At 41.1% G+C, this 14,296-nt stretch overlaps 1 protein-coding gene across 1 annotated transcript in view; it reads right to left on the reverse strand.

The window, feature by feature from the left end:
- Positions 1-14,296, reverse strand: part of GABRR3 (gamma-aminobutyric acid type A receptor subunit rho3) — a 46,925-nt gene that overhangs the window by 12,072 nt on the left and 20,557 nt on the right. Inside the window, exons 5-7 of the mRNA XM_052647885.1 lie at positions 8,912-8,994; positions 7,438-7,578; positions 2,127-2,279 (exon numbers count right to left, since the gene is read on the reverse strand). Of these exons, the coding sequence (XP_052503845.1) occupies positions 2,127-2,279; positions 7,438-7,578; positions 8,912-8,994 (377 nt within the window). The remainder of the gene's footprint in view (positions 1-2,126; positions 2,280-7,437; positions 7,579-8,911; positions 8,995-14,296) is intronic.

Here is a 14,296-nt window from a genome sequence, read left to right on the forward strand (position 1 = left end):
TCCATGCAATATTTCAGATGTTCCTATACGAAAACATTATTCGGTGCTTAACTAAAATACAAATTTAACCCAGTGTCCTGCATTTTATCTGACAAGCCTCAAGGGACACCTTGAAATCCCAATTTTAGTGTATTTACTACAATCACGTTTCAGATTGAGAGTATGATGATCACATTTGTGTCTTAGAAGTATCACTCTGGTGGTAGGGTTGAACTTGGGCAAGAAGAAAAGGAGGTGAGATAAGCAATTACAAGGCTTCTGCAAGCCCAAACTCCATGTTTGTACAAGTTAGTGAGAGGTATCCCTTCCTCTGGAGGATGTCACTCCAAACCATGTGCCAAGGAGCTTGGGCTGGATCTCTGCTCCCCACTAGGTGTACCTATAAGTTAGGAGTTTGGGAGTAACAGATACACACTATTATATATAAAAGAGAGAACAACAAGGGCCTACTGCATAGCACAGGGAACTGTACTTAGTATCCTGTAATAACCTGTAATGGAAAGGAATCTAAATCACTTCGCTGTATACTCGAAACGAACAACACTGTAAATCAACTTCAATAAGCAAATAAATTAATTAAAAAAAAAAAAAACAGAGGGCAAAGTATCTTTCAAAGAACCCGAGGGTGGGAGGAAACAAAAGCCTGAGAACATAGCAGTGTTCTAGAAATGTTTGTTCTCTCTATTAAAATGAAGGAGGGACACTTCTGATTGGTCTATTATTTTATATAAACCTGCCTAGCAATTTCCTAGCTCTGGAGACCCAAGAAGCACAGAATTTTAGTGTCGCCCATTCAGTCCAACCTGCCTGAGAGCCAGGTTTTGTTGCTGTCATTTTCATGGTAGAAGAGCTAAGCAGTCAGTTTCAGGGATCCCATTGAAACTCATGTCCATAAACCTTTAGAGACTGAATGCCTTTCTCATTCTGTCTCAAGGGCTGGAAATGGGCCTTAAGTCTCCTCTTTGGGTCTATACTGCCCCACTGCCTTGCTGAGGTCAGGGCCAGGCTGGTCTGATATGAAGGAACAGCCACAATAATTTAGTTACTCATTCAGATGGTATTTTCCCCCTTGAAGACATTCAGAACTCAAGTGCTTGTGAACTGAAACTTTTAGTAGGGGAAAGAGGTGAACAAATCATTAATATTCATGACAATTTATATCTTTCAAATATCTTTAGAAGTATGCATGTAATTTGTCAACATTAACTTAGAAATCACTCCTTCTGGAATGAATTGTGTGATAATTATGATGACTGTGAACCACTTATAACAATCTTTTCCCTAAACAGAGCGATGTGGGTGAAAGAACAAAATCAGCCCAAATGAGAGAGTTCTCCCCCAAACCAGCCAAGAAGGCAGGTGGGATTGACTCCTGGGTTCTCATTAAGTAACATGTTGTCTAAGTGCTTAGCTTGGCAACTCTACTTTGTAAGGACTCAATCAAAATCCCTAAGTGGGTCTGAAGTGGTTTCCATAAATCTGTGTGTGTGACAGTGGCATGTGATGTCTCTAGATAGAGTGACAATCATACCTGCTAATGAGGCTGGCAATGTTTTCCCATTTGAAATCTCTGAAGTGCCATGACACCTAAAATGCTGCTGCAATTGATTCTGATTTTAGTATTTATTAACAGGCTATGCCATAATTTTTTTTAACTAGCACTTATGTTTCCAAATTCAAGCATTCAGCTCTCCAAGAGGTTATTTATTAAGGTACCAATAGTAGAGTGTGAATTCATTCGAACTGAAAACTTCTGCAATGTAAGGGTTTGTTAGGCAAAGTGAAGTGAACTTGGGCAAGAGATAGGGAGGTTTTCCTAAAAGGCAGAAAAGAGACATTTGTGAAGTGAGGTTGTTTCTGCTTCATAACTTCACCCTCCCTCTTCCCTATCCTCCACCTTGGGTCAGCTAGTACAGTCTTCATACTGAATGTCTTGGTTTCTGAGGGAAGAGTCCAGCTACAATTTGCCCTTATGGCTGTCAAGCCAAATACTGTAACCTGAGTGCACATCATAACTATCCCTACTAACCCATCACCCTCTTTCCCTCTCCACATATCACTAATTCATTCACCCTCCTTGACATTTCTCCCACATTAATGTTTCACAAAGGTACAGAAAGACTCACCCAAGGAAACTCTTGCGGGGACAGCTCTTCGGTCGATCCAAAATGAAACCCAGGAAAGCATTACCATCAACATAGCTGGGAAATAGGTTTGCAGGACAAAGAAGAAAATATGCCTTCTTAGCACAAAGTTGATGAAAAGCCTATTATACCAACCTGTGAGGAAAAGTCAAAGTTTTCGTCAGAACAGGCTTTTTTTTTTGGTGGAAATTTCATACTTAGTGATAATAACCTGCTTCTTTAGACTCCAAGCTCTTAGGTAACATGGACCTTAACACACCCTTGTTTACCCAGTACTGGGATAGGACCTGGGCCTCCAATGTTGGATGAACTAACTGAACTCCAGTAGGTTTAATTATCTGACTCAAAGATTCTCCTTTAAATTTCATATCTGCTGTTCAGGGATAAATGGTTATTATATTTTGTGAGATGGCCTTTAAAGACTTTATTCCAAAATGTACTGCATTTGCAGTGTTTCTGCAGGTGAAAAAGTCTTCAATATACGGCTAATGACTGATACAAGAGCCAATAAACCATTTATGAGCTATAACAAATGAAATGAAACATTTGTCTGGAGGAAAAGACTCACAGCAGCTCCTCTGTCATTGGATTCCAAGTTAGGATCCAGAGAGCTAGGGATTCAAAGAGGGGCTGGGGGAAGGGAGTATCCATAAACAGTTTTCAGTATTTCAAAGTTTTAAGGGTACCATTAATTTGTCTACACTAATCTGTTGAAAAGTAGCCAAATGGTGTTTCTTTGCCTCTTGCTGGAATTATATAAATTCATGTCGGTATTAGTTTGTACTGATCAAAGCACCAGTTGCGATCATGTCAATAGGCACAGTTTGTTCAGTTTCCCATTTCCCATTGGCTGCAAGGAACCATGTTTAGAAGGTTAGAGCTTCTATAGATGCTTCTATGCTTTTGGACCATCTATAGGACTTCTGTGATGCCATTTCCTGATAACTACATGTTAGATTCTATATGATAACTTATGCTTATTTTACATATTTCTTTTTCACATTTCTCTTTCATATCATCTTGCTTTATTTTACAACCGATGCCAATCTTATTAAATCTTTTCTAATGTAAGCAATGAATAATTGAAAAATGAAAATATACCTTTTATAAATAAGTGGTAAGATTAATTTTTCATTATAAATGCAGTTGACTGTGATCTAAATTATTCAGGTCATAGAGACTATAGGTTAAAAATAATAAAATTAAATTATAGGTGTTGCAAAGTTGGAGAACTCTTCTACTTCCTCAGTGGTAATTTCTGAACCCAAGATGGCAAACTTACTAGACAGATTGGGTAAACATTTAGGCAAACATACGCCTAGTCAATCTGCACTGAATTTGCAGACTGTATGCCTAGTATTCTATTCTTAATCAACTGTTGGTTACCCTTCTTTTTCCTACTTGTTTTAGTTTCTCTCACTATCAGCTGATATGCTTCAGGAACACTAAACAATTTCGTTACCAAAGGGTAATAAAAGATACATGATGTAGTGTACTCTAAAGTCAGAATATGCCTTTTTCTTCCAGCTACTCATTGTCTTGTATTACCCATGTTACATCCCACTTTATTATAGTCTGCAGTTGAGAATTTTGATTATGGCTATAGAGTGGAATAATAACATCTCTGCTGTTATAGCTTCATATAATTATTGTGAAATTATAAGGGATAAGGAAAAGCTGGAAAGTACTTCATAAAGACACACTTATGCCTTTGCTTTTAAGTTCTGAAATGTATTTGGGCAACGAGGTCTTTTTTTAACTCATATTTTTCTGAATATTTTTTTTTTTTGGCAACCAAGCAGGAGACATGTTGCTCTGTCTTGCAGCTTTTCTGGGAAGGGGAGATGAGGGATAGTTCTGTTGAAGTTGTAGCTGGGAAGAGCTCCCTTTACCCACCGGAAAGATAGTGCTGCTCTGGAAAGGAGTGGAGCTCTCATTTCGGGAGTGGAAAAGAGTAGGACTCTAGTTTTGATATTTGACTACTGATAGCTCTCTAGCTCCATTTCTCCTTCTGCTCCACACCTGGGCAAGCTAGGAAGAAAGCCAGATGTTCTCTCTTTACTGACGGGAAGATCAAACCATGAAAACATGGCCCCATGCAAGGAGCCCTCACTTGAGTTCCACTTTCTAAGCACCACAGAACCCCAAGTCAGAGGCCCCTTCCTGTTCTCTCAAGACATTTTCAGATATGCTTTGAAGCCTGCCCTGCTCTCTCTAGAAAACCTCATTATGTAAGTAATAAATCTCTTTATACTCTTTCAGCATCTGTGTGCCATCACCAGTTTTGACATCTGAACCAAATTTTGGGTGGAAGTGTCCACCCACCTCCGTCTGGTTGCCACATGGTAGAAAGAAAGGAAGTTCAGGAAAGAGAGAGAACAGCTGGAGAACTGGAAGCAGGGAAATGGAAGAGGTGGGCAGTAACTGGGCACTTAGGCCAAGACAATGCTCAAGAAGATTTTTATATCCAAAGACTGTCACCTTCAATGGCCTGTTGATGCTAAGGCTTCATTCTGTGTTGAAAGGCTAAAGATGCTACTACTACTGCTGCTGCTGCTGCTGCTAAGTCGCTTCAGACGTGTCCGACTCTGTGTGACCCCATAGATGGCAGCCCACCAGGCTTCCCCATCCCTGGGATTCTCCAGGCAAGAACATGGGAGTGGGTTGCCATTTCCTTTGACGTTGATAAAAATGGTGAAAATGATAGCTACTAACTAGTATTTTTTGAGTATGGCAGACAGAATCCTAAGTTATTGAAATGTGTTAAGTTATGTACCCTCACAAGTCTACAAGGTAGAAAGTATTATGAAACCAACTTAAAGATGAGGAAATTAAGGCTGAGGGAGATAAGCAGCTTGTCTAAGATTACATTTCTGATAAGTGGTAGAGTCAGAATTGGAACTCATGCAGTCTCTCTCTACGGCGTGTACTTCTAGCCACTACATTATGCTGCAATAAAGAATAACTGTTCGATGCATCCCCCAAGGGCAGCAGTCATTTCTTTTTCCTTCTAAATCAACAGGGCATGATTCTGAGGGACATTGAGAGGCATGAGGGCCCAGAGGTCCTCATCAACTTGGTAACATTGACAAGCATTGGTGAAAGAAATGCCAAGGGGAATAAGTGAGGGCCTGGTGGTTCAACTACCAAATGGACGCTAAAGTTTCATTATTGTCACTATACTTCTGACTCTTATAACTGAGCTAGAATTGTAGTGTTTTTTTTTTTTTTTTCTGTATAGCTGATTTAGGAGTAGCGGTTATGGTGGTTGTTTTAATGATAGGCATGAAGACAAAATATAAAATATTTTTATGAAACTAATATGTTTAATTTGAGAAAAACACTTGAATTTGGCTCTCAGGTGACCTTGTTTGGTAATTCATGGATAATGTGAGGAAGAACTATTACCTACTTGTGAACTAAAATAAATTCTAAATGCTGATCTTTTCAAAACCTAAGAAATGCTTGTATGAACTCAGATATCATTAATAACTTGATATTTGAATACAACTTTCAAAATGCTTTATTCTTCTCTTTAAAAAAAAAAGTAATGTTAGGGGCCCATTTTTGGCTCCCAAGTGGTGCTGGTGGTGAAGAATCTGCCTACAATGCAGGAGATACAGGAGACCTGGGTTTAATCCTGAGTTGGGAAGATCCCCTGGAGAAGAAAATGGTAACCCTCTCCAGTATTTTGCCTGAAAAGTCCTGTGCACAGAGGAGCCTGGCGGGCTACAACCCATGGGCTCACAAAAGAGTCACATATGACTTAGTGACTGAACATACACACATACAGGAGCCCATTTTAATCTTTCTCATTATAAAGTATGTCTGTGTAACAACAAAAAAATAAAGAAGTATTGAAATAAAATTGAAAATTTCCGCAATATCTGTACTTACTTCTCATAGGCATATAAAGTGCAAGAATCACTTTACTGACCAAGTCATTCAGTTGCTATTTATTGAGCATCTATCATGCCCCAGGCATGTTTGAGGTGCTGGGAGAGAGACAGTGAACAAGGCAGACAGGTAGATCCCTGCACTCTTTCTATCCAGGCACTCAGACAAGAAAGCAGTCAAACAGAGATGTATTTCAGGAAGTGGTTAGTGCTGTGAAGACAAATACACATGGGGAATGGTGAGGAGGGAGGTTTATTGTACATAGGATGGCTAGGAAGGAACTCTCTGAGGAGATGATATTTGAATAAAGTTCTGAGCAAAATGGGGAAGCTGGTCATGAAAAAATCAGGGAAAACGCACCAGGCAAAGAAAGGTGAAAGCAGAACTCCTGCAGGTGGAATGAGGTGGGTGTGTTTGAAGACAAGCAAGAAGTGGGGAGGCCAGGCAGTGGTGGTTGGTGAGATCAGAGCCTTAGGCAGAGAGAGATCATGTCGGGCCTGTGGGCCATGATGAGAAGCTTAAGTTCTGCTTTAAGTTTGGTGCAAAAGCACCGCAGAGTTTTCACAGGAAGAATTGTGCTCTTTATGTTTTCAAAAGAACACTCTGTCTGCTGTGTGAAGAGTAGACTGCAGAGGCCTAGGGACCTGGTGTGCTGCGATTCATGGGGTCGCAATGAGTCGGACATGACTGAGCGACTGAACTGAACTGAACTGAACTGAGGGGAAGCAAGACATCTAGTTAAAGGTGTTTACATGATAAAGACAGAAATGTGTACAGATGGTCTCTGACCTAGGATGCTTTGACTTATTTTGACTTTATGATGGTACAAAAGTGATGTACATTCAGTAGAAACTGTACTGCCAGTTTTGAATTCTGATCTTTTCCCATGCTAACCACATGTTCTTGCATGATGCTGGGCAGTGGCAGCAAGCCAGCTCTTGGTCAGCCCCATGATCTTGGGCAAACAACTGATATACTTACAATCATTCTGTACCCAGACAACCATTCTGTTTTTTCAGTTTCAGTACAGTGTTCAATTGCATTACAGGAGATAGTCCACACTTTATTTTAAGATAGGATTTGCATTAGATTATTTGCCCAACCATAGACTAATATAAGTGTTCTGAGCCTGTTTAAGTTTGGCTACGCTACTTTATGATGTTCAGGAGGTTAGGTGTATTAAACATACTTCAACTCATGATGAGTTTACTGGGAAGTAGCCCATCGTCAGCTGAAGAAGACCTGTATTGCAAAGATAGAGACGGCTGCTGGGAAAAGAAGGATGACATTATTGGTCAAAGGGGAGGCTTGTTTGGACTCAAGACTAGCCACATGTGCTTTGCAGACAGCAGCTGCTCAATAAATGCTCATGACTTGTCCACATAAAATACTGCACCTGTGCTGCTATAGAAAGCAAATCCACTGGATGCACTGAACTCCTCAATGAAAAACTGAGACAGGGAAATATGCTCATCAGTGTTCAGGGACTTGTTTCCATGTTTCCAGTACAGCATTAGATCCTCCTCATTGTAGGCATCTAAGACAAGAAAATAACATCCCTGCAATTAGAATGAGCTCCAGTAAGTTCCATGAGGTCCATGATGGTGTTTTATAAAGTTCTATATCCCCATGATCTGGTCCAATGTCATGGTTCTGAAATATATGTTTGCCAAAAGACTGATAATACCCATATCATAAAAAAAAGCAAAACAAAACAACCTCCCCAAATTAGACCCTGATTACTGACAGAGTATGGTTGGGTTTTCTCGTGCCCACATGACGCTTTAAAAATCTCCAAACAGCTGCTCCCCTGTCTGTGTGCACTGTGATGTCACAGCACCGCCTCTCACTCACAGGCCTGATGCCAAGGCTTTAGGCCTCAAACTTGGGTTTTGTGACCCTCTTGGATGAAATTGCAAAGTGAGCTGGGCTTGTAGAAAATTTTCTTGTAAGATCAAATAGTGTGATAGAGAGTTTCCAGTGGGTTTGGGGAGAATTGTCTCTGTGGGAGACACCCATTGAGATTCCCAGCACTTTACCTGCATCATAAAAAATTGCAGTCAGCTTTTAATAAGTCATGTCAAAAATAGCTGGGGAGGGGGTGTGGATCTAAGTAATTGACAGGGCTCTGGCTCAGATGCCCTTTGACAGGGCTTTGACTGGGTGATCTAAATCTAGAGCTGGGTTTTCCTGGGGAAACGAGGTGTACTTAATGGAAGGTTGGGATTCATATGAGAACATAAATGGCAGAGTTTTCTAAATTTGCCACTCTATGTTAATAACATTAGCAAGAATACACATTTTTAGGGAGTTATTCCTTTAAAATCATTGTGGAAACTGCAGAATATGTAGTTACCAAAGCATTTTTTTCTCGACTCTTTTATCTTCTCATCTGCAAGACAATTTGCCATCATCATTCTTACCAAAAAGACCAACCAACCAACCAACCAAACAATAAGCTTTTTTGGATAAACATATTTGCTGCTGCTAAGTCATTTCAGTCGTGTCCGACTCTGTGCGACCCCATAGATGGCAGCCCACCAGGCTCCCCCATCCCTGGGATTCTCCAGGCAAGAACATTGGAGTGGGTTGCCATTTCCTTCTCCAATGCATGAAAGTGAAAAGTGAAAGTGAAGTCGCTCAGTCGTGTCCGACTCCCAGTGACCCCATGGACTCCAGCCTTCCAGGCTCTTCTGTCCGTGGGATTTTCCAGGCAAGAGTACTGGAGTGGGGTGCCATTGCCTTCTCCAAAACATATTTAACTTCTATCAAAATGTTCACATGCTTGTTAAGAGTCTGTTTATATACTGCAAGTATGTGATGGTGTGTTCAGACCACGGGTACTCACTCCATCGGGAGGTTACACTTACAGCTTTCCAGTTCAAGGGAACAATTTTGAGTGTCAAGAGGAAACCTGCTGAAATCCATAAAGCACATTGCTGAAACAGTTATCCTATAGGAAGAATAAGAAAAAGAAAACTGCAGGTCATTTCACCAAAGGTCAAATAAGTAATGAAGCTTAAAGCTATCTGACACTCTGCCTGTTTTGTGCACCTTTCAAGAATAATGCCAAACAGGTGTCACCATCTTCTACCCAAGTAGCCCATAAGGAAGCAAACCCAGGAAGGTGGGTGATTGCTTAAGACCCAGAGTTAATGAGTGAATTCCTGGTGTAAGAATTGCTTCTGATCTCACTATTTCCTGGTCAGCTTCCTCTATACTTTCTGGCTCGGATGTCTTCAGAAAAACACACTTCAAAGCGAGAAGACTTTAAATGGACTTAAATATTTTCTGCTTTTTGGAAGAGTCAAACTTAAATAGTTTCCAGTAATAAAGAGCTGGAATGGTGGTAATAAAAAACCTATGAGGAAAGGTTTCCTTCACAAAGCAAGTTTACCTGAGGAAATTATCTTTGCAGGAGTGAGTGGAAAGCCTGCAGCATTTTCAGTTAGAGATCTATGTGCACAATGCATAATTCAGGTGCTATTAAGTCAAAGGGCTTACATACTGATGAGGGCTGTTCTTCACATTTTATGTCCTCCTAGCTTTTCCTGGCTTCAGGCAGAGGCTGCTGAACTGTGGTACCCACAAAAGCAGATCAGAGGTTCATAAAAGGCCCCTGAGCAGGTCTGCAAAAAACAAAGGCAACAGCTGCTCCTACCCATGGCACCCCTCAGTTAATCAGAGGGGGAAAACCATTTTATCTGCTGTGCTTTGAATTGTCCTGTCAGTAGCCATGCAGGAAAATGCCAAGCCAGGGAGGGGTCTGGATAACCTTGCAACACAAAACATACTCATTTTGGCATCTTCCTGGTACTTTAAAAAAGGACTTCTGAAGTCTTTCGGTCTCCTTCCCTCAGAGTACACATAAATAAATTAACAGCCAAGGAGATTAGGTAGACAGTGTTAAGGAAAAAATTATTCACGACACTTGTTTAAAAAATGGTAAGGTAGACTCTATTTAGGAGAGCTACTATAATTTTTTTCTTTTTTTTTGTAATTGGGAAGAGAGATTGGGATCAATTCCAAACATAACAACTGGGATTTATAGCAAAGGAACAAGGAGGCCAGGATGGGGGGTGTGCAAGTCAGTGGATGGAAAATTACTAAGAGGAAACATAAGGGGTTGGGGGAACCTGGCTAAATGGACCTAACAAACAGAATTCTTGCTGAAGGAGGGCCAGGGTGGTCAGACGTCAGCTGGGGGCTGGAGAGGTGGATGAGGAGCCTTATCAGACATGGAGGGTGATCAGATATTGAGGATGGGGGACTCTGGCTAAACTGACTATGCAGAGACAGAAACAGAAGCTCAAAATCGGGGCCAACGTGAGAAGACAGTTCAGAGGACACTGAGTAGAATTTGGCCAAGGAGAGACTCTTTGTCAGTAGATGGTGTCAGAATCAAGCCTGAAACCAGGTGACCTGGCTCTGGGCTTGGACTGGCTCTGCTGTCAGCTGAAATAGCTGTGCAGACAACAATTCTGAGTCCTTCTGTGTTCGGAGACCTCCAGACCAACCTCAGGTTCAATGTTTCATTAGAAGGACTTATAGAACTCATCAAAGCTCTTATACTAACAGCTAATCATTTATTGCAATGAAAGGATAACAGTTAAAATCAACAATGAAATTAAGATGCACAGGCCAGGTTCCAGGAAAAACCAGGAGCAAGTTTCCAGTTGTCCTGTTCTAGTGGACAGGGCTTTATGGACAGTGCTTACTTCTCCTAACAATGACATATGACCACATGCATGGAGTATTGCCAACCAGGGAAGCTACATGAGCCTAGGGGTTCAAAGCATTAATTGCGGGTTGGTCACATAGACATGGCTGATCTTTAGCCCCTCCAGAGGTCAAGTTGATACCATGTGGCTCAGGGTCTTTGGGTAAACAAAGACATACTTATCAGGCAGGATATTCCAAGGACTTGTAGGTTATTTCCCAGGAGCCAGGCAAGAGCCAACTCTTTCTTTGGAATGTGCAGGGTAAGGACAATTCACTGAGCTACTTCTCCAGTGGATATCCCCTCATCAAAAAAATTAATTTAAAACAGTTGATTTCTTGGCCAGATGCTGCTGTTCAGCTGCTGATTTCTACTAAGCCTTGATTCCAGTACTTGTTAGCGTTCTAGGTTACCTCTGATGTAAAAGTTCTTATGGAAAGTGGTACTTTCGTCTCATTTCATTTTTTTAAAAAACACTGATAGCTTTTTATAAAATGTCCGGTAACAGAATCTTTGTACTAGAGCAAGCAAGGTGTTTTTAATGAGTAAAAAGAACATATTTTCACAGTAAACAATTACCATAAACTTGGCGGTTTAAAAGAACAGAAATGTATTCTCTCACAGTTCTGGAGGCCAGAAGTCAGAAATGAGCATCACTGGACTGAAACCAAGGTGTCAGAAAGACCCTGCCTCCTCCCGAAGCTCGAGGGTGAGAGTCATCCTCTGCTTCTTACAGCTCCCGGAAGTCGCCAGCTTTCCTGGGCTGGTGGTTGCGCACTCCAGTCTCTGTCTTCACCATCACACTACTTCCTACTCTTCCATGTGTGTTAAATCCTCCCCTGCCTTTCTCTTACAAGGACACTGATGATGGAATTCAGTCCAACCCAGATAGCCCAGAATAATTTCCTTGTCTCAAGACCCTTCATTTAATCATATCTGTGTAATTTTCCCCCACTCCCCAATAAAGTCACCTTCCTAGGTTCCAGAGATTAGGACATGGATATCCTCTGGAGAGCTAACTTCTTTTTCAGTTTACTACTGAATCTTTCTGGGATTTCTAAGACATTTGAAAAAATGAATTTCTTGGATTTGCCAAACATTTTTAAGATTACCTATGGTAGGTCAGTCAGTAAGCACTGGACTCATTAGGCTAAAAAAAAAATGTTATAGTAAAGATGGAGGGATATTATAGCATAGTGTCTGAACAAATATTTTATTAAATTTTTTGATATCCAACAGAATACAGAACTCCTATTTATCATTTGGATAGGTCCATTAGCACAGATCAAATATTTTAAATTAAAATTTTGTTTTTCATTTTCAACAAGTTTTAAATGAAGAAATTAGGGGTAACGTGCATGATGACTATATCTTCATGTGAAGAGTGAAGGACATACTTAACAAAATTATTTAGTTAATCCAAGATTCCAAGACTGCTTGGTGGGGTGCAGGGTGGGGTGGCATTGGTGAGGAGGAAAAGCAGTTTGGGTACCTATAAAAAACTGTGGGTTAGACTCTTAAGGCTATCCATAATTCAGCTCCATTTTGTCCAATCTTATTTCCTATTATTCTCCTATATATGCCCAGAGTGGGTACAGTTAGATTAGGAAATCACTCTTTAAAACTTGGAAGTTAGGGGCTTCCATGGTGGTCCAGTGGTTAAGAATCCAGCTTGCATTGCAAGGGACACTGGCTCGCTGGGAGCCAGAGTGAGGAACTCTGCCCATGGCAAAGGTCATGAGGAAGGAGGCTTGGCGTACTCAAAGGTGGGGTCGAGCCTCAGGAAACCCCCTGTTCCCAAGCATCTACCGCCAGAACCAGAGTGCCTACTTTACGTTTTATGCTCTCACCTATACCTCTGACTTTAAGGGGGGCTGAACCCCATTACCTCTCTCGGAGAAGGAGTTAACTTACAGCTCCAAGTCAATAAAAATTCCTGGGCGTGACAAGAGTGTTTCAACTTACAAACTCCTCTGAAGGTTATCTAGCCTGCCTGTACAGGTTCTTCCGGCCACATGTGATTGTTTACAGCCTCCCAATCGTGAGAGGCACGAGATGTTTTAGACTTACTAAAAGCAGATTCTTTTGGGGAAGTTAGAAATTATTAGTAGAGTGGGTTGGTTAGGAATTATATTGGTAAAGGGTTTTTCATTTGTTGTGCCAATAATTGCTGCTAATTCCCTGCCGTGGATGTGACAAGGGTGTCTCAGGTCAAACCTCTCTGCTGACAGACCAGTTTGTGTGACAGGGTTATCCACGCTTCTGCCACTAAGCACATGATTGTTTACTACCTCTCAACCATAAACAGCACAGAGATCTTGGAGTATTTTGACAGTCTTAATTAGCATAGGGCTTCTCTCATTGTTGAGTCAATGATTGCCGCCAGGCCTCCATATCCTTAGGCACCTGGGAATATATTAATCAATGTATTTAGAATATAGAAAAGGAAATATAGCAGTTTTTGATGTTAGCAATACTAGACTTTTTGAGTTAATGAATTTTCTCTTTTGTTATAGATCACTGTACTTTGTTATAAATCACTGTGTCCTTGCTATGTAAAAATGTGACTTTATCACTATCTTAAGACTAAATAGATCTTAAGGGGAATGTTGGTGAAGGGTTTTCATGTGTTGGGCTGATGTTTGCTGCTAAATCTCCATATTCCCTGCCCTTATAATGAATATAACTCGCATATAGGAGAAATAAGTATTAACCTTTAAGGTTAATCATGTTAACCTTAGGTTAAATAAATTCCTTTCTTAGTTGTAACCCGCTACACCCTCACCCTATAGGAATGCAACTTTATCTGGTACCTTCAGAGCGTGGCACCTGGTTTCAGAAAAAACTCCCTTGGAAAAAATAAGTTTTTGGTTATCAGAAAGAAAGGATCATAAAATATCAGCAGGTCTCATGGCCAGAAGATGATGTAAAACCCCTAAGAACTTTTTTTTATACATTTATGTGAAGCACCTGATTTTGATAAAGATCAGGACTGCTGACCCCCGCGTGACTCTGTATTCATCCCTATGTATAACGAAAGGTATATAAGCAAACCTAAAAAATAAAGAAATCGGATCAGTTTCTGGAAAGACTGATTCCCCCGTGTCTTTTCTTTCTTGCTCCCCGCTTTCCTGGCTGAATTCCCATCTGGAATGTGGGTACTCACCAAGCCTGCTAATTCTGCCTGGGCTTCTAAGATTGGACCGAGGAGGCCTCAGTGCCTCCTCTCCTTCGGGAGAATGGAAAGACGCCTGTGGCCTACGTAGGTGGTGATTGGTATTCCACGTAAACCAAGTTATTCAGCCTCTTTTCCTCCACTAATTTTCCTACTACACTATCTGTTTCTAATCTCTCTCTATATCTGTAATTAAATAAGTTTTTTCCTAGGACGCTGATTCCGTCCCCACCTTCGAATTACCCTGGATCCACCGGGGCTGGACCCCGAGACTGGCTCGACCCCTGGTGCAGGAAGAGTCGACACGTCTTGGAGCAACTAAGCCTGTGTGCCACAACTACCGAGCCCACGCGCCGCAGC

Source organism: Budorcas taxicolor, chromosome 1 (genome assembly GCF_023091745.1).
Source record: "Budorcas taxicolor isolate Tak-1 chromosome 1, Takin1.1, whole genome shotgun sequence".
In the NCBI taxonomy this organism is placed as follows: Eukaryota; Metazoa; Chordata; class Mammalia; order Artiodactyla; family Bovidae; genus Budorcas; species Budorcas taxicolor.